This window comes from Quercus suber, unplaced genomic scaffold (assembly GCF_002906115.3).
Source record: "Quercus suber isolate HL8 unplaced genomic scaffold, Cork oak 2.0 scaffold_677, whole genome shotgun sequence".
Classification (NCBI taxonomy): Eukaryota; Viridiplantae; Streptophyta; class Magnoliopsida; order Fagales; family Fagaceae; genus Quercus; species Quercus suber.
Window position 1 is genome coordinate 84,117 of NW_027070118.1, and position 20,874 is coordinate 104,990.

At 38.8% G+C, this 20,874-nt stretch overlaps 2 protein-coding genes across 2 annotated transcripts; one reads left to right on the forward strand and one right to left on the reverse strand.

The window, feature by feature from the left end:
• Window positions 1-7,836: 7,836 nt before the first annotated feature.
• On the reverse strand, window positions 7,837-10,907 carry LOC136064377 (peroxidase 4-like). The gene is made up of 4 exons (XM_065766060.1): window positions 10,636-10,907; window positions 9,486-9,677; window positions 8,961-9,129; window positions 7,837-8,390 (listed from the first exon to the last, which is right to left on the reverse strand). The coding sequence occupies exons 1-4, from the start codon at window positions 10,867-10,869 to the stop codon at window positions 7,993-7,995; spliced, it is 993 nt and encodes a 330-aa protein (XP_065622132.1). The 5' UTR covers window positions 10,870-10,907; the 3' UTR covers window positions 7,837-7,992.
• Window positions 10,908-13,942: 3,035 nt separating this feature from the next.
• LOC136064376 (uncharacterized) lies at window positions 13,943-14,320 on the forward strand. Its single transcript, XM_065766057.1, has one exon. It carries the CDS (start codon window positions 13,943-13,945, stop codon window positions 14,318-14,320), a length of 378 nt encoding a protein of 125 aa, XP_065622129.1.
• The last annotated feature ends 6,554 nt before the right edge of the window (window positions 14,321-20,874 follow it).

Genomic DNA, 20,874 nt, shown 5'->3' on the forward strand with positions numbered 1-20,874 from the left:
TCCTGCTCCAACGAGGTTGTGCCGAACCTTTTTCTTTTCTAGCTTGCCGGATTCCGCTATTAAACCATAGCATCAACCAATGAATATTGGTTCCTTCCAAACTGCTTCCCTTAGCACCAAATGTACCTTCTCACAGACGTGGGTATGGTGAGCAAAGAATTTGGTCAATGACCTCTCAAGGATATAACAATGGAGAGGAAGAGAGTAGAGGAATTTGTAGAGTCTGTTAGTGAAGATTGGGGATGAGGCAATCTTGTTTTTCTCTAGGGTTTCTCTCACAAAATTCTTTCTGGAAGCTCTCTTGATTTCGTGGGTATAAGGGTCTATATATAGTGGTGTGTGTTTGGAATACGAAGAGTTAATTTTTTCCAAACAGGGTAACTTGGCGGCTTGGCCTCGTGGCTTGTCCAAGTCGCGAGTTCAAGTCACGAGCTAACGGCCTGGCCAGCTTGAAACTTTTGTCCTGTAGTGCGACAGCTGGCGCGACCCTTCAGCTCTCCTATGTACTTCTCACGTGCCTGTAGTTGGCGGCTTGCCAGTTGCGAGTTAGCCGCGAGTCCTAACCGCGAAACTCTACTTCTTTGCACAAACTTGAGCTTTTCTTCACATTCTCTTCACACACTACCCTTACATGAATCTCACCTAAATACAGGGTTACTAAGTGCTAAATTACAATCAAATTGGCACGGAATAAAGCCAATAAGATGGTTGATAAATTTCAACCTTACAACATAAGTAAATCATACGAAGTAAACAATGTAGAAAATAAAAAATACAACGATATGATAACCTAAGAAAACCAAACCGGTAAAAAACTTGGGGAGGATTTAACCTAGCTATCCTCAAGATAAAACTGATCCACTATGAAAAAATTAAAGTTTGTACAATAATGACTTAGACCACTAACATCCTATTGCTACCTCGAGTAGAAAACTTACTATCACGACCATGTGACAACTTTGAGTCCACAGACTACTTCTTTCCTTGATCCACAGCAACTATAAGTACTCCCACTTGTGTTTTTCTTTAAGTTCTTGAAACAGAAACTGAAGTGATTACTAAGCTCTCGACATCAATCTTGATCTTGATAACTCTAAGTGAGTATGAAGGCAAATACCTCTAGATTTCACAAGAGATTTACACAGACAAAATATCAACAACCTCTAAAATGTGGTTAGAGTTTTTCTTTTTATACTTAAAGTAAAACATAAAACTCCAAACGTCAAACTAGGCTTGGGCTGAGTTGGAAAATTCTGCAGAAAAAAATTCTGCACAAGCTTTGATCAATCGAGCCTAATTTTTGATTGATTGAGCCTTGCAGATTTACACAATAAATTTGTAGCATACTTGATTCCAAATTTACACATAAACACACTTTGAGTAGCCTAAATCTAGACTCTAAGTTTTGATAATGGTTTGCCAACATTATGTATTGAAGTTCTAATATATTTAGATTCTAAAGTCTTAGAACCTAACAAACTCTCTCTTTGACAATCTGTGAAAAAACACATACCAAAACATAAATACTCAAAGTTACAAAACAACCCAATAAATATTAAACTAGCTCAAAAACAATTCAACCTAACTACTATCCATTAGTTGCTAGTGTAGACAGCAGTACGATTAAATAAACCTATATATTCCTGAAACACTCAACAAAAACATAAACACATGTGTGGAAAATACAAGTAAAAACAAAATAAATTTCTTGATTTCACAAAGCAGAAAATAAAAGACATATATTATGAATAACCTCATAATATAAATCAATAATCAATGTAGTACATGTGAAACAAGAAACAATAAAATAACCAAAAACATAAAACAAAGTGTCTCCCCCTAACATATATAACCCATAAGAAAATAAATACATCACAAGCCAAAAACATATACAAAAAGATCCTAGATACAATCTAAAGCTCCAAAAACATCAAAACTCCCCCTATATTCGTCAGTATGTACTCCCCATTTTTGTGATGAATTGCCAAAGGGCAATCAAGACTCATCATCAAAAGGAGACGGTGGAGATCATCTAGCACATGCCAAGTTAGCACGCAAAGCTTGAAGCTCCGTGAGCACATCCACCAAAATCTGTCCCTAAGTCGCTTGAACGGTTATGACAGTCTTTAGCATACTCCGCAAAGAAGCATCTTTCGAAGAAGAAGTCGGTGGAGGATTAATAGCGGCTATGGGATTGACATACTCCTCAGTTGTGGGGTCGCCAGAAGGTGGCTGAGATGTAGCAACTGTAGAAGACTCGACTCGAGGGTGTTTAGAGCTAGCTTTCATCTGAGCTGCTCTCTGCCTAAGGAAGGTGCCACCTAGAAAATCCTCTAAACCTAGATGTAACAAAATCCTATGAATAAAACCAGGAAAGAGAGGTTCGAGTAGAACTCTCTAATCAAAACAGCCAGAGGGGGATGTGAAATGTCCAAAAGTGGTAACCAACCCCGACTCTCAAAGTTCCTACGTATCTCAGGATCTAACTCATCAAGGATCACTTTACACTTAGCCCACACCGATCTAAAGATGTAAAGTTTCTCATAATTCTCTTGGTGTTTCTTGGTTCTAAACCTATCACTCTCAAAGGTAGAAGAAGAGGAAGAGGAGGTTTTCCTGTTGGCTCTAGTTTTCTTAACAATGATGCTAAAAGGTTAAAAGAAAAACAAAAACAGAGACCAAAGAAAGAAAACAAAGAAAACTAAAGGTAGACTGCATCAGACAAGGTTAGAGATAAAACAACAATAGAAAATATCATTCTATATGATGCATGAACTGAATGAACAAATGATGCATGCTCTAATGCATTGAAAATAGTTCAATTATACTTTAGAAACCAACAATTGACTTGAACATAGAGTTTTAGTACAAAAATCCCAAATTTGGAAAATACCCAATTTCAAAAATCCAACCAAATTGATCAATTAATCATTATATTAGTTAGAAAACATCATATAATGAGTTAATCAATGAATTACACAAGTCAATTTTATCAATTTTAGCCCAATTGAACAAAATCCCCAATTTCTTAAAGTTTCAAGCCCTAGAATTTCAAATTTGTCCCAAAACACAATTTTAACCAAATTAAAGCATGAGAATCAAGTTAATAGCATCTAGAGACAAAAACCCATGAATCAAATGTGAAAGAAAACAACCCAAAAATCAAAAATCCCATGTTCAAAATTTTATAGAAAAAATGCATGTAAATGCATGAACAATATGATTTTAATGAAAAAGAAAGGAAAAAGGAGACTTACTCAAGATAGAAGCCAAAAACCCTTTGAAGATTTGAGGCAGAAAGTGACAAAAAAGACTTAGATTGGATTGGTTGAGCAAAGAGAGGGAAAGAGCTTTTGAAAAGATTCGAAAAGTGTAAAGAACACGTGAGAGAAAAGTTTTTTTAAAAACTCACAAACTGATTTTCGATTAGTCAAAAATTAGGTTTGATCAATCGAAGAGCAGCTTTGATCGATCTAGCACCAATTGAGCTCCGATCGAACCAGGCAGATTGTAACCAAAATTTTTATCGCATTTTCGATCGGTCGAGTAATAGGTTCGATTGATCGAAAATCTGAGAAATTTTTATTTTTTTTTGAAAAACAGAGCATTTTAATGCAGAAACTCCTCAAAACACATTATTTTATGAATAAAATGCATGAGTATAAGATGAAAAGTTTTTCAAAAACACTTATATTCAACCTAAATCTTCCAAAAACAAGATTTTCAATCAATTTGTCCTCAAAACTCAAACATTAATCACATTTTGCATTAAAATCAAGGAACTTTTAATCTTGGATGGCTACAACAAGGTCACACACAATATCATGTACTAAGTTTAGCAAAGAATAACTTGTGTAGTGTGTGCAACTAGCAAAAACTTGAGATACATGTGAGGTGATAAGTAAATAGTAATTAATCACAATTTCTACAAAATTCATCACATAAGTTTGAAAGTGACTATCACCTAAGGAGTTACATATATAACTCTTACATCTCCTAGAAAACAAGCTTACAATCATGTAAGTTTCTTGTTTTGCCTCATAATGTATACACCAATTTTATTTAAATTTGAATTTATTATATCCCAATAATGTACACACCAATTTTATTATTTAAACCGAGGCTACACCTTATATTCTTTTTGTACATGTGTTACTCTTTCTCGAGCATAAAATCTTATGATATGCACTAAGGTGTTCATGATTGGCTAGTAAACAGTGGTAATATAATTATTTATGTCTTTCTCTTAGGATTTTTTAGTCCTTACAATCAAAAGCATGTGACTTCAAAATCAAGATCATGTGATCAAAAATTATAAATAATTCTCACATAACATGCACTACATAGCCAAAATTAGCAAAGTGCAGTAAAATAAGCCCATTCAAGCTAAATAAGGTATACAAGCATGTTATGTAAAGATAATATGACCAACCTTAATTACAAATCTATGATATGTAATACAAAATACAAAATACAAAAATCTTTTAGGTTTAAAAAATTTTGTGACCAAAAACAAAAAGTGCACATTATGCTAAATGAACAATACAAAGCTATGCATGATAATGCTTAATTAAACTATAGAGGGTACACAAATAAGAAATATCAATTTCTTAATTAACCCATGAGTACATGTACAAACTAGTACATACTCATACAAAATCATAAATAGCTTAGCACTTATATAACATATACTATTCAAGTTTCTCCACAATGTCAAGTATGTTCTAAATCAAGAGAGATATTATAACTCATGTAATCCTCAAAACAAATAAAACAAGACACAAAATAAAATATTTTTGTCTTTTTGAAAATTTTCAATGTTTTTGTATTTTTTTTTAAAAGCAAAACAACCTAAGAAAATAAAACAACCAAAAACTAAAAGTATGATGCCCCAATTTGATTGATTGTGTGATGTGTGTGGATGTGTGATGAGTCCCACATCGGGTATTTACTAGGTTGAACTGAGTTTTATTAACAACTGCAAGGAGCCTTAATTGTGACTAGTCCTTTTGAGGTATAGCGCAGATGTGGCTAGTGTTTTTCCTTGGATTGTTACATATGGTATCAGAGCCGGCTCGGTAACCCCGTGTGGGCTCAGAGATACTACCCCACAAAGTGGGTCCTAACGAGGACGTTAGGGATTTAAGTGGGGGGAGATTGTGATGCCCCAATTTAATTAATTGCGTGATGTGTGTGGGTGAGTGATGAATCTCACATCGGGTATTACTGGGTTGAATTGAGTTTTACTAACAAAATTGTGGCTAGTCATTTTGAGGTATAGCGCAGATGTGACTAACGCTTTTCCTTGGGTTGTTACAAAAAGAAAAGATGTTTACAATTAATTGAAAGAATTAAATCAAGGACAAGTAAATAACACTCATCTTAGAGAATCATTTCTCAGCCATATAGCACGAGTCTTCGGCTTTGTAAGTGCTTGAGAAATAGATTGTATTTGAGGGATTATACCAATCTTCTGAGAAAGACTGAAATTCTACAAATTCCTTTCAGAAGTCAACAAGTTTAAATTTTTCAAAAGACTATGAAAAAATTTGTATGGACTTATGGCAATAGAAATTTCATCACATATCCTAGATTGAAATACAAAATTGTTAAATTTCAATTTATGACAATTAAGACGAATGTGACTGGAGACACCACAAAAGTGACAAACAGGAACAAATTTAGGAACATCAGTATTCCTAATAACAAATCTAGTATCAAATTTTGGTTTTGCTTCAACAAAGAACAATTTAGTCTAATATGATCAACAACACCACAAAGGTGGCAAGTAGGCACAAAAACAGATTTATTATGCTTTCTAATAGTAGGTTTAGACATAGGTTTAGAAATTTCAGCGTCTACATCAGAACTTTTACCTTTGTCTAACCTAGAAAAATAAACCTTTCCTTTATTATTCCTCTGGAAATAAGGGATATAAACTTTCTCAGTTTTAAGCTTAAGAGAAACAAAAACACTTTTGTTATCAACATCAGACTTAGTACTAACTCTTGTTCCAAGCTTTTCATCTTCTCATCTTGAAAGGAAATTTGATTCCTCAAAAATTCATTCTTTTTATTTGATTCATCTAATCTAATAACCAATTCCTCTTTTTCAAGATTAGCCAATTTTAACTCTTCCTTAAACTTCTTAGCAATTTTTATAGATTTTAATAATTCCTTACGGAGAGTTTCACAGGCATTAATAAGATCAACAAAAACAATAGCATCTTCTTTATTCAAATTACCCTAAACATGAGCAGAAAGACACTTCAAATTATCCATGATAACAAAGATTAAGGATTAACTATTAGATCAAAAGATCTAAAAACACAAGAGCTAACTTGCTCTGATACTAGTTGTACATTTTTAGACCCCTTAAAACACAAGTTGTTTAGCCTAGTCATTTAGTCGAGTGATTACTTAGGTAAATTATTCAAATCTAGGTTAGCACAAGTAAATCATATTAAGTAAACAATGTAGAAAATAAAGAACACAACTATATGATAACTCAGGAAAACTAAGCTGGTAAAAAACTTGGGGAGGATTTAACCTAGCTATCCTCAAGGTAAAACAGATCTACTATGAAAGAATTGAAGTTTGTACAATAGCGACTTAGACCACTAACATCTTATTTCTACCTCGAGTAGAAAACTTACCACCACGACCACGTGACAGCTCCAAATCCACGGACTACTTCTTTCCTTGATCCTCAGCAACCATAAGTACTCCCACTTGTGTTTTTCTTTAAGTTCTTGAAACAGCAACTGAAGCGATCACCAAGCTCTCAACATCAATCTTGATCTTGATAACCCTAAGTATGTATGAAGGAAAATGTTTCTAGATATCACAAGAGATTCACACACACAACATATCAATAACCCCTAAAACATGGTTATGATTTTTCTTTTTATATTTGGAGTAAAACATAACACGCTACACGTCAAACAGGGCTTAGGTTGAGTTGAAAAATTCTGCAGAAAAAAAATTTGCACGAGCTTCAATCGATCAAGCCTTGCAGATTTACACAATAAATCTTGCAGTATACTTGATTCTAACTTTACACATAAACACACTTTGAGCAGCTTAAATTTAGACTCTAAGTTTTGATCATAGTTTGCCAACATTATATATTGAAGTTCTAATACATTTAGATCCTAAAGTCTTAGAGCCTAACAGTTAGTAAGATTTTTTATACTTGTAATCGCTTGATTGTTGATTAGTGGATTCTTGGGAGTGGTGACTTTAAAATCACTCGGTGGAATTTTTTTCTTGAAAGGTTTTTCCTATTTGTCAACAAATGACCCCGTGTCTAATTTTTTTTTTTCCGCTACACTTAGTATTTTTAATGATTTGTTGGTGCCTTCATGATTTGCATGCAATTTAACCTAATTAATTAATTTGGGTAATTGAATTAATTAACCGGGGTTAAGCTATCTTAACCCAACACTAAAAAATAGTTTGGTTTTTTATTAGTCTAATATTATCCAACATATTTCATTCTCCAAATAAAATAAAATATCCAATATATTTACAGTAGGTTTGGCTATAAAAAAACACATAGTAACTTTTTTCATGATTATTAAATTGTTATATTGTGATTGATGTATAATAAAAGTTACAATAAAAGTCACTGATGGACTTATGTAGAAATAATGTTGCACCAATCACAATTAATTAATTACGTCTTTTAATGTTTCCAAATGGAGATTTTCATAGCTCAAATTCCGCTTTACTAATTGTTGTAATTATTGAATTAAAAAAAAAAAAAATCACTCTTATAAAAATATGGAGCTCATTCCCCCATGACTCCAGATTGAATAGAAAATCACAAAAGAAGTAACCAAGGCAAAAGGGAATTTATTAAATTTAACAATAATTCAAAGTCCGAACAACTTGCAAACTTCTACAAATAAATAATTCACAATTTTTCACTAAAAGTACCATAGCACAAACAAACAAATTGCCCTCTTTTGGAGCTAGAAAATTACCCCCATTAATTATTCACCTTCCTGCAGTTCTTCCTAATTTCACCACTTGATCCAGTGAGGGGCTGTATGTCTCCCATTTTGATCATTGCGTTGACAAAGTCAGAATAGAAGGTCTTAGTATCCTGGCTGTATTTTTTAACCAATGAGTCAGTGGATCCACCATTGAACAATTGTTGATCAGAGCGAAGAAGACCCTTTTGCTTGATAAGGTTCTTATAGTAATAGTTGTCAAAAGCTGTAGGAGTTTGGAGATCTAGAGGTGCAATCTTGTTATCTCCTGGAAGGCCAGTAGTCTTTGGACATGTATTCTGCCTAGTCTTGGCAAATGAACTATCAATATTTTTATCTTTATATATGCGATCTCTAAAAACTGTACACCTTGCTTGCCCAATTGTGTGGGCTCCTGCCATCATGTATAAAAAAAATAATGATGAGGAGCATTATAATGCATACAATTTATCTTAAAAAAGAAGGGGGGAAAAAGCATATTAGATATTTCTGTATTTAGAATATGATCAAGTTATCTTTGGTGCAACTATTTGTCAATATTACACAAATTAATTGAAATTTTGAAACTTTTACAGCTTGATTATAGGTTCTATGTGTTGTTAATTGTTAATTTGTTATGCTTGTCAAATTTTATGTGTAGATTGTCATTTATTATCTATTCCATTAACTCATACTTTTTTCATAACTAGTGAAAAAGAAAATAAAACGTGAAATTTAAACATTCTTTAGATGATACTTTGTAAACATGGAGAGTTTAGAGTGTAAAAAAGCAATATAGTCTAATGATAGGATTGTAATAAAATATGTTTATTTAGAAAGTTATTAAATTCAACCTATTTGTCAAACCTATTTGATTATGAAAAAGAGTAAACACAGAAAAGGGAAAAGAAAACTAATCACCATTTTTTAGTCTCAGAGAGAGAGAGAGAGAGAGAGAGAGAGAGAGAGAGAGAGAGAGACAGACCTGACAAGGCAACCATGTCCTTGGTAGAGAGACCTTTTGCTTTAAATCTATTAATGAGATTGCTAAGGGTAGAAGTTGGGGGAGGGATGACCCCACTGTTGGCAGCAGAAAAGCTTGCTGTCTTGGAATCTCTTCTTCCAAGCTTGACATCCCATTTGGGCCCTCCAAGCTTGACATCCCATTTGGGCTCTCCAAGCTGCATAATGTTCAACGTGTTTCCAGTAAATAATAGACGCTATCAAACAGGAACAAAATGTAATATCTAGAAAATTATTATCAATTTATAATAAATATTACTAAAAATCCTATTAAAATTTTCTAAATCGAATATAATATGTTTCATATTAAATTTACAAAATATCAATTTATTAGAGAGGTGTCATATCACATGATAAAGCAACAAGCATGTCATTCAGCAAAAAAAAAAAAAAAAGCAACAAGCATATCAATCTACAGTGTAAAAACTAATTCTATTTTTTAAAAGTTTAATTCTTTTTCTAAGGGCGTAGTTAATAAGTAACTCACAATTTTGACAGAGTCCCGAGCAGCAATGGCTAAGATATCAGCGCATGAGACCACTCCAGGGCATTCTTTCTCGACCTTGGACTTTATTTCATCAACAACCTCGAATGCCCTAATTGATCCATTGTTGGGACGTGCTGTCTTCTCGCCTGTGAAAGTTGGAGTGTCATCCAAGAGTACCGACCCATCACAACCCTGTCAAGAAGCAAAATACAACGAAGCTTTTAATAATTTGACCGTGAACTCATGAAGCTGGAAAAATCTCTGTTTACCATATAATTATGTGTACTTCACAGTTCACATACTTCTTTAGACTCTAGTAGAATTATTGATTTTACTAACTGCGTCAGATGGGCTTAGCCCACTCCAAATTAATGACGCTGTCTTTTTAGGACTTTCTTTATCAACTGACTTGACTACTTCTGCATGCCATGCATGTGGACTTGCTTCTTGTCAAGTCATATGTATCACGCCATTTCATGTTCCATCTTATCTTGGTTATATTGGTTCAATTTTTTTTTTTAAATTTTTTTTAAATATAATATTTTGAATCTTGTTTTATTCATTACGTAACTTATCTCCAAACTACTTTATATTTTTCTTGATTCTTGAATAGCAACAAGACTAGACACCAAATACCAAATGGCATATTTTGATGGTTTACTAATAAAATTAGTGTTGGTGTGTACAAAAGGGGCAATAATAGAGATATTATAAATTTTATCATATGAGTTTTACAAATTGATGTGTTACATTACAAGTCAAAAAAAATTCAAACACTTTTTTTATGAGAAACAAATTAATTGTTAAACACACACTTAACTACACTATCTTACCAAACACACATTTATATTATTATCTTATTAAAGTGATATCAATTTATAAACTTTTAGTAATAAAATTTGTAATACTTTTAACATTAATTTTCTTATATAAAAATATTGTTGCATCAATTGTAACTTATCACCTTCATTTATCATGAAAAATATGTTTGCCATTAATTTTGGTAAAAAAAAAAAAAAAGAAGGGAAGAAAGAAAGGACTCTACATATAAACATTATTATATTTGTTGCATGCTGTTCCTTAAAAAAAAAAATGAAAAAAAGTGGAGGCCTACGAGCAACCCAGTAGATAGAGGGAATGAGGAATTTACATTGACAAAACAATCATGAAAGTGGAGGCGAAGCAGAGAAGCACCCTGGCGGGGTTGTTTCGAAATAGCAGAATGAACAACTGATTGAACGGTGCTAAACACCTTTGGACAGCTTTTAGAGTAGAAATTTGTTGAGAGTTTAGCAGAGGAGCTCCCAGTGAAAATCACGAGAACTGCTAATGAAACTATGAGTAGGAAAGAAGAAGCAGAATGAGAAGTAGAATGAGAAGCCATTTTCTTGCTTAATAATCAAACTTAGAAGGAAGGCTGTGTTAAGTGTTTGCCAAGAACTTTGTAGGGTATTTGGGTTATATATAGAAGTCTAACTGAGAAAGTTCCGCAGAGAGGCAGGTACGTAATACCAAATCTTTAAGACTAGTATTTGGCTATTTGCATGGGCAGGCATAACATTAATTTCAACGTCTAGAAATTAAAGAAAAAGTGGGCAACTGCAATGAATTTGATTGATTGACATATTTGACATAATGATAAAGTTTCAGAGCACAGAGTTAACGTGAACTGAACAAGTTGAACAGTTGATGTGGCATGCTACCAAGCCTTAGACAAAATTTTGTGGTGTCTGCTAAAATATCTATAAATCTTAAGTTTGGTGAATTTTACCGGCCACGAAATATCAGATATGACCACCTCAAGGTTAGACCGATAGTTGACAATTCAAAAGTTGCAAGCCAAAGCACTACTATTACTAAAACAATTGGTTGACATTTCAACATACACACCTTGATCTTAAGCCGAAAGGCCGAGCAAGGTATGACATTTTCAGCATAAACGCGTCTAATTAACTATGTAGGGATTTCATGTACCGTGGTACTTGTTCATAGAAAGATATTACTTTCACTTAGTTTCAAGTTTTCAGCAGCTATCTCATGAGTGTTAGTATTCCTTTGTGTGCGGGGTGCTCCTTCCCCTCAAGCCCATTGTTCATAAAATTTATCACAATCATGCCACGTGTATAAGGCCTTGGACTTGTTGGGCCTCGGGCCTTGGGACATCGTGTGTGATTGTGTGTACTACTGGGCCTACGAACTTGGCTCAGGCAAGCCTTGACGCCCATCTTAGGCCCAAAAACCGTAATGAAGCCATTATGACATGAACAGCGAAGGTGAGACCCTGCTTGGTTAGGGAATGCAATTTTCCGGGAAGGTGAGCCCCAAGATGCTCAAAATTGCTTGGGGAGTATCGTTGCCAAATAGATCTTCTAATGTGGAAACCAGTTTCAATGCCACTCTTACTGCCTCCCACTCCAAACTAAACACCCACTTAAGGATAATAACATTGGACCTTCTTTCCCACTCAACACAAAAGTAATCATAACTCTTTCACTAACCTCAAGCTATAAATAAAAGATGAGAATGAGGAAAGGGGGTTGGCAATTTTGGGAAGAATATAGAGAGAAGAAAGCAAAAACTTGAAGAAAGCAGAGGAGTGGTTCTGTGAGGAAGTGAGGAAGGCTTGGGAAATAGAAGGGAGTTTGGGCCTGCCGAGCATTGGACCACCCATAGTAGGAAACACAAAAGCCCACAAAACAAATAGATCGTGAGCCTAAGTAGAGGTTCAACCCAACTGCCATATATTTGGGTACGCACAATTGGCGCCGATTGTGGGGATCTCCTACAAAGCTATGGTTTTGTCAAGGCGTGCACGGGAAAATGTCTGGAGGTCTGTCTGGGAGTTATGCTGAAAGTGGTTTTGGGAGGTCTTCACGGGGATCCACCTAGAGGGAAAGAAGGCAGAAAAGACGCGAAGATATGGAGCACGAGGAGGAAGGGCAGTTCGGCCTCAGAGAAGGGTCATTTCAAACGTATCGGACAATGTCGGGTGCTTTGGGGCGCAATTGTTTTAACAGAAGGTATGAACAGCACGATCAAAGGGACGAGGAGTTTAAACATCTTCGTAGGTTGGTGAGGGACTTAGAGTTGTAAACAAGAGGTAGGCATCAGAGAAGAGACCACGGGTAGCGAAGGGAAAGGTCGGCTAGTGTCGGGGATCATCATGGAGCAGGGTCCCATCAATCCGGGTCTTATCAGCACTGGGATCATTCACAGGAATATGCAGACAAAGATTTGATTTCCTTGGAGGAGAGACGGCCTTGGAATGCGGCCATGGATGCTATGAGCCGCCCATTATGCCAAGCTGCCTCGTCACCAATGCCGAGCAAATTTACAAGACCTCCGTTCAATTCTTACGATGGAAAGACAGACTTAGTAGAACATGTAAGCCATTATATTCAAATGATGTCTTTGCACACTCATAACGATGCACTAATGTGTAAAGTGTTCCCCTCGAGTCTCGGCCCCACTGCTTTGAGATGGTTCAATAGATTAAGGAAGGGCTCAATTCATAGTTTCTCTGAATTGATTCAAAAGTTCATTGTACGATTCATGACTTGCAACCGAGTCTCTCAGCTCGTGGACGTGTTGCTGTCAATGAAAATGGGGGCAAGGGAAACCCTCCGCAGCTACGCTAACTGGTATTGGGAGCTGTACAACGAGATTGGTAGAGGAAATGAAAAAATTGCGATGAGTACTTTCAAGATGGGGTTGCCCGAAGATTTCAGCCTACAGGAATCGTTGACGAGGAGGCCTCTCGAGGATATGAGGCAGTTGATGGGGCGTATCGAAGAATATAAACATTTGGAAGATGATTGGCTACAGAGCAAAGGCAAGGCCCTGATCACAAATCATCCTTAGGATATTGGCTTGTAGTCCAGGCCTCATAAGGATTTAAGGATTCAAGAGCCAGGGCCACAAATGGGAGAGGTGAATGTAGCCTTCAAGGAACCAGTGCATAGGATCATTGATCGGATTAAGAATGAGCTATACTTTCGGTGGCCAAACAAGATGGTGGGAGACCCGTTCAGGAGAAATCAGAACTTGTATTGTACTTACCATAAAGATAAGGAGCATACCACCGAACAGTGCAGGGTGTTAAAAGATCATCTAGAGCAGTTGGTAAAAGCGGGATACTTGAAGGAGTTTGTGGTGGATCCTAGGAATTAGGAAGCCGGCTAGGGCGCCTAGCCTCATGGAAATCCTCTCCCACCCCCAATGGGAGTGATAGAAGTTATCTATGCAGCTCTAAAGGGTACTTAGGTGTCCAGCAGAAGGGAGCTACTGGCCGTGGTATAGGTGGAAGGATGCATAGGTGATTAACCCCCCAAGAAGAAGTTGAGGTGTACTCAGGAGCCATCGCCTTTAATGACGATGATCTGAAGGGAACGGTTCAACCACACGATGATGCTTTGGTGGTTACGACCCGAATAAATGATTTCGTAGTAAAGAGGGTAATGATAGATCAGGCGAGTGGAGTTGACGTGATGTATCCAGACTTGTACAGTGGGATTGGCTTGAAGAAGGAAGATCTCCTTAAGTATGATACCCTGCTGATGGGGTTTAACGGCCAGATGGTGATTCTAGAAGGGCAAATTGTGCTTCCTGTAAATATGGAAGGCAAAGAGGTGATGGTAATGTTCATAGTGGTTGCCTCGTTTTCCCCTTACACGGCTACTCTAGGGAGGCCATGGATTCACATGATGGGGGCTGTACTGTCCACCTTGCACGTGAAAGTCAAGTTCCGCATAGAGCGGGGCATTGCCACGGTACAGAGGAGCCAGCAAGTGGCTAGGCAGTGCATGGTAGTTGCAGTTGGCCAGGGAATCAAATAGAAGGAATCAACTGAGAAGGCTTCCTTATAGTAATTGCAGAAACCCTAAGTAGGAGTGGGGACTAGCTGTGTTAAGGACTTGATGAGAGTAAGGATATTGTCGGATGATGATAGGAGTTTTCTAATTGGAGCAAGCATGAAGGACGGAGAAAAGGTAGAGATGTTGCTATTTCTTGTATAGAACGTAGACGTGTTCGCCTAGAGCCCGTATGAGGTACCCGGGGTGGACCTCAAATTTATAGTTCACAAGCTCAACGTGGATTCCTTTGCCCTTCCAAGAAACAGAAGTCGATGAAATTGGCTAAGGAGCACATCAATGCTATTAGGCAAGAGGTCAAGAGGTTGAAGGAAGTCAGGGCTATAAAGGAGATTTTCTTCCCGAAGTAGCTTGCAAATACCGTGGTGGTAAAAAAGAAGAATGGTAAATGGAGGGTCTGTGTTGACTTTACTGACCTGAACTGAGCATGTCCAAAGGATCCGTTCCCGATGCCTAAGATTGATCAGTTGGTAGACGCCACATATGGGCATTTAAGGATGAGCTTTCTGGACACTTTTCAAGGTTATCACCAGATTGCCCTGGTTGCCGAGGACCAGGAGAAGACAGCATTTATAACCCCTGTTGCTAACTATCACTATACCGTGATGCCGTTTGGGTTAAAGAATGTCGGGGCTACATATCAACGAATGATAACGAGAATGTTTGGGGACAAGATAGGGCATACAGTTATGGTGTATATTGATGACATGGTAGTAAAAAGCAAACAGAAAGTACAACACATTGATGATCTCAAAGGGGTGTTCAAAGTACTTCAACAGCACAAGCTGTGACTCAATGTCGAGAAGTGTGCTTCAGAGTGGGGCATTGCAAGTTCCTAGGGTATTTGATCAGTAACCGAGGAATAGAAGTCAACCCCAATCAAATTCAAGTTGTGGAACATCTTAAACCACTGAGCAATCCAAAGGAAGTCCAAGTATTGACAGGTATGTTAGCTGCCCTCAACCGGTTTATTTCCAAGTTTACAGATCATTGCCATCCATTCTACTAGCTTTTGAAGAAGTGGAAGGAATTCCATTGGAGTGAGGAATGTGAAAAGGCTTTCCAAGAGTTGAAAGAATATTTGGTGTGGGCGCCCATGCTGACAGCCCCAAAACTCGAAGAAGATTTATTCATGTATTTTTTGGTGTCGAAACATGCCGTGAGCGCCCTCCTTCTCATGGACAGGGGAGTGCAGCAGCCCGTATACTACATCAGTAAGACCTTGGTAGATGCCGAGATAAGGTGTTTACCCTTGGAAAAGTTAGTATTAGCATTAGTACATGCTACATGAAAGTTGCCCCACTACTTTCAGGCTCACACCATTTACATATTGATCGAGTATCCTCTACAGTCATTATTGAAGAGATCTAATTTCACAGGAAGAATAGCTAAGTAGGGAACTCGGTTGAGCTCCTTTGACATTAGGTACAGGCTAAGAAGCTTGGTGAAAGGACAAGTTCTCGCTGATTTCATTGCAGAGTTCTCCCCGAGGGGGGGAAGGAGATGGTTTGCCCTGTAGAAGTAATCTTGTGGAGGGTATTCGTGGACGGTGCATCCAGCGCATTAGGTGCCAGGGTTGGGATTGTAGTCATCACCCTAGAAGGAATAAAATTGGAACATTCTTTTAGGTTAGGCTTTAAGGCCTCCAACAACGAAGCCGATTATGAGGCCCTACTGGCCAGGCTAAGAGTTGTATTAGATCTGGGTGCTAAGGAGGTAAAGGTCTATTCGGATTCTCGGTTGGTCGTCAATAAGGTACAAGGAAGTTTTGAGGCCAAGGATCCTCGGATGATGGAGTACTTACGGCTGTTGAAGCAAACTATGAACTACTTTTTGAGTGTTAAAGTGGTTCAGGGGGCAAGGGGGCATAACTGACACGCTGACTCATTGGCCATATTGGCTTCATCATCAACCGAGGGAATTCCTCGATTAATAAAAGTGGAGCTGGTGGCAGAATCAAGCATCAGTGCAGGAGTAGGTGTGTCACTAGTGACAACGGTTGAACCGTGTTGGATGGATTCGATCATCGACTTCTTAGCCGAGGATTGTGTGCCCACTAATGAGAAGGAAGTAGAGAAAGTACGCCGAACAGCTGCTCGGTATTGGTTGTTCACCGATCATAAGCTATATCGAAGATCTTTTGACGAACCTTACCTTTAGTGCTTGCACCCCAACAAAATTGAAGAACTCTTGGCCAAGCTACATGACGGGGTGTGCGGTAGTCATGTGGGGGGGGGGGGGGAACCATACACTAAATATTCTAAGGACAGAAACTTGTCCTCGGTTAGATTTATGTCACCGAGCAGGTGGAAACCTTGCATTAATTATTCTGAGGACGAAAACTTGCTCTTGGTTCAATTTTTATTACCGAGAAGGTGGAAACCTTACACTAAATATTCTAAGGACAAAAACCTGTCCTTGGTTAGATTTATGTCATCGAGCAGGAGGAAATCTTGCATTAATTATTATAAGGATGGAAACTTGCTTCTGGTTCGATCTTCATCACCGAGCAAGAACCTGCTTCTCGCTTAGATCATCATCACCAGACGGGAGGAAATCTTACTTTGGGTTACTTTAAGAGTAGAAACAAGCTTTCCAAATCTAGTCTAGTCACCGAACACACAGAGATTACGTCAAATTATTCATCGGGAAGGTAACCACCCTACATTTCCCTAAAGAGTTAACGTACATCAAATTTAGTTCTTTTTTCCGAGGAGCCAATTCTTTCTAGATACAGGTGATCCCATCAAGGCCAGTCCTCGCCACCATGCATGGCTGAAAATTACCTAGCCTTTTGAAGTTAAGAAAGCAGCCTCAATCACCATTCAAAGACAGACTGGGATTAAGTCGCTCGATCATTTGTAATACATGTATACATCTAAGAGAAAGACAACCAAAGGGCATGTCAAAAAGAATAGCTTAGCAATAAAAAACAATCATTCATAAAATGTTCGGTCTCCATGTCTGAGCAGTAAAACAGTTAGAGTAGACTAAAGCAAATAAAATTAAACCGATGTTTTGTCACTATAGCCCAATGACCATAGGAAAAAGAAACTTAGGAAAATGAAAGTTAAAGCAATTGTTCAGCCACCACAACCCGGTGACAGTAGGCAAACCGAGTAAATAAAAGTAAGAGAAAAACTTCAATTAAACATAAATAAGAAATAAAAGGTGAAACATAAAGATTAAAAAGAGGCATTGTCGGGCGTAAGTTGGATAACATCATTAGGCGTATTCCCAGTTGGCTAGTCAATAGTTGGCGTATGTCCTTGTCCATCCTCTTCAGCATGAAGGTTGCTGGTGACCTCGAGGTCATCCGTCTTCACATGAGTGTCAATGGCGTGGACTAGCTCCCTTATGCTAAGGGTTTCCTCTTCATCTGCGGCATTAGCTTGGCTGTGAACAGAGGGGACAGGAGTTGGGTAGGAAATTTGGTCGGGATTTCTCAGTGGAGCTACTAGCCACCCTTCACCGAACTTATGGCTTTGAGCTTAGCAAACAATGGGCTCCACGGAATTTTCTGCATTCGCGATGCCTAGATTGTACCCCTTTTGCTCGGAGGCATCCAAGGCCACCTTAAGGTCGGCAACCTCGTCTACCTAGGCCAATGTTAGGCTTTTTGCCTTCGCCAACTTAAGTTCTATGCTTGCCAGCTTGGCCTCTACCTCGACCAGCTTCTTCTCGACTACCAACTGAGCATTCTTAGTAGCTTGAGCCCTTTTCTCCACCGCATCAACTAATTTGCCCTTCTCCTTTGCCGTGTCCTTCACCATGTCCTTTAGGGCCTTTTCCCTCTCCATGTCTTCGGCCAACTCCTTCATTCTTTCATCAAGAACGTGAGTCAACTACACAGCCTAGTGACACAACATTAATCAGATATCACAAGTGTAGGGAAAAGGGGAACACACATGTAAACAAAATAAATGAAAAGTAAAGGGTTACCACAATTGTGTGCCACTGAAGCCGTTTTGCCATCAACTCCTCGGTAGCCTCCGAGAAACAGTTGACGTCCTCGAGTAGGAGGAGACCGTGCACCAGGCTCTGGGCAACCAACCCCCCTTGGCCCTAAGACCAAGTCCTCACGCTGGCGGTCACCGGCAGAGGCCCATCACGAAGCTTGAAGGAGGGCTGCTAACCCAGCATGGGCTTGGAATAGGACGTAACATTTCTCCCGACCTAAGCGGGTGGCTAGGAGGCACCAGTTGGTTCCCGGATTACAAGGTTACCGGATGCTCAGGGAGGGGTCTTTGAAAGAGGAGGCAGAGGCATATCAACAATGCGTTGCTTCTTTTTTGCACGGCCAGAAGGGGGAAGTGGGATCTTATCTCTGACGGGAGGCTGTTGGGACTGAGGTGTAGAGCATGTTCCGAGCAAAAACTGGTCAACAGTTAGGGCTTGTCTGGTTACCATTTCTTTGCCCAAATCAGCTATTGCTTCTAAGGAGTGGGTCGGATCAGCTGCTAGTGGCTTGGTAGTTTGAGCCAGAGCGTCGGGCCCTTCAACTAAAATGTGCGCTTTACGACTTCGAGACACTCATTCGGCCGATTCGTCTCTAATTAGGGCAAGGTCCTCTGCGGTAGTATAACGAGGGCCAAGGTCCCAAGCTTCATCGATAGTTAATGAAGGCGGGAGGAAGCTTGCGTGCCAGACGTCTATGTACGATAGGAGTGGGCTATCTACAAGCAAAGCCTATTTGAATGCTTGCTAGGTCGGGTATACGGGGTTAACGTCGAGTATGAAATGGGATGCTCGGAGCTGTCCATCTGTATGAACAAAAATTTTTGATCTAAGAACAAAATTAAGATCTCGTATGTGTATAACTCGGAGATCTAGTTGGAACCTTTTTGATTCTGCAGCAAATCAACAAAAAAGACAGATTAGTTCAATACATAAACAATTAAGATATGAAAACTTAAAGCAAATGAGGGTTCTCGGTACCAACCAACATTGCGTGGCGAGAATGGGCAAGGGAGCTCGTCGGCAAACCAATTGCCGCACACCCGAACAAATTCTCCCGCTGAGTTTCTGTTAGAATCGAGAAGGCATGATATTAGCCATACCCGCATATCTCTGGTTTTTAAGTAATAATCGGACCTAATGTTTCCGCATAGACTATACATAAAGTTAATATCATAGTGGTTTAATTGCAGACCGAATATGTGGTTTAACCTACTCACACAACTCACCACTCGGTAAAAATTAGGGGGGAGTTGGTTGGGACACAGATCGTAAAACCTAAAGGTGCCTATAATGAGACGGTCAATTGGGAAGCTAACCCCACCCTCGAGAATAGCTATCAAGGGGAAAAAGAAGATGTTTACGTCAATACGCCTATGGAGGTCGATATTGCCCTCATGACAATAGGCGATATCAAAGTCTCCAGGGACATTATAGGCTACCCTAAAGCTAGCCAAGGACGCCTTTGAAGATAGGAGGTGAGAATAACCCATTCCTAAACTAAGATTGAAAGAAAACTGAAAGAAGAAGAGGAAATGAAAGGAAAGGTGAAGAGGACTTACTTTGGGGCTCTAGGAAGGAATGGTGTTCTGGGCTGGAAGATGAGCGCAAGGAAACATTATGCTTGGCAGAGAGGTAGTTTGGAGAATGAAGAATGTAAAAGTGAAGTGGGGATTCAGAAAGAACTATTTATAGGAGCCAAATAAGGGAATAAATGACATTTAATAAATGGGAAGCGGGAAACCCTACAAATCCCCATCTCAACTACCACACGCGCGTTGCCTTGAATCACAAACTGTCAAACAATGATGACGGTTGAGCCAATAGTCAGATGCAACACGACTTTTAAGGGCGCATTAATAAGTCTTTTAAACCGTCTGGTATCTGCCTGTTAGACTTCTCGGATAGCCCACCTAGAGCCAGGCACGAATCAAGGGGGGGCTATTGTACGGGGTGCTACTTCCCCTCAAGCCCATTGTTTATAAAACCCATCACAATGATGCCACGTGTACAAGGCCTTGGACTTGTTGGGCCTCGGGCCTTGGGACATCGTGCGTGATTGTGTGTACTATTAGGCCTACGAACTTGGCCCATGCAAGCCTTGACGCCCATCCAAGGCCCAAAAACCATAATGAAGCCATTATGATATGAACGGCGAAGGTCCCTGCCTAGTCGGGGAATGCAATTTCCCGGGAAGGTGAGTCCCAAGATGCTCGGTATTGCCTAGGGAGTATCGCTGCCAGACAGATCTTCTAATGTGGGAACAAGTTCCAATGCTACTCTTACCGCCTCTCACTCCTAACTAAACACCCACTTAAGGATAATAACATTGGACCTCCTTTCCCACTCACCACAAAAGTAATCATAACTCTTCCACTAATCTCGAGCTGTAAATAAGAGATGAGGATGAGGAAAGGGGGTTGGAAATTCTAGGAAGAATACAGAGAGAAGAGAGCAAACACTTAAAGAAAGCAGAGGAGTGGTTCTGTGAGGAAGAGAGGAAGGCTTGAGGAAATAGAAGGGGGTTTGGGCCTGCTGAGCATTGGACCACCCACAGTAGG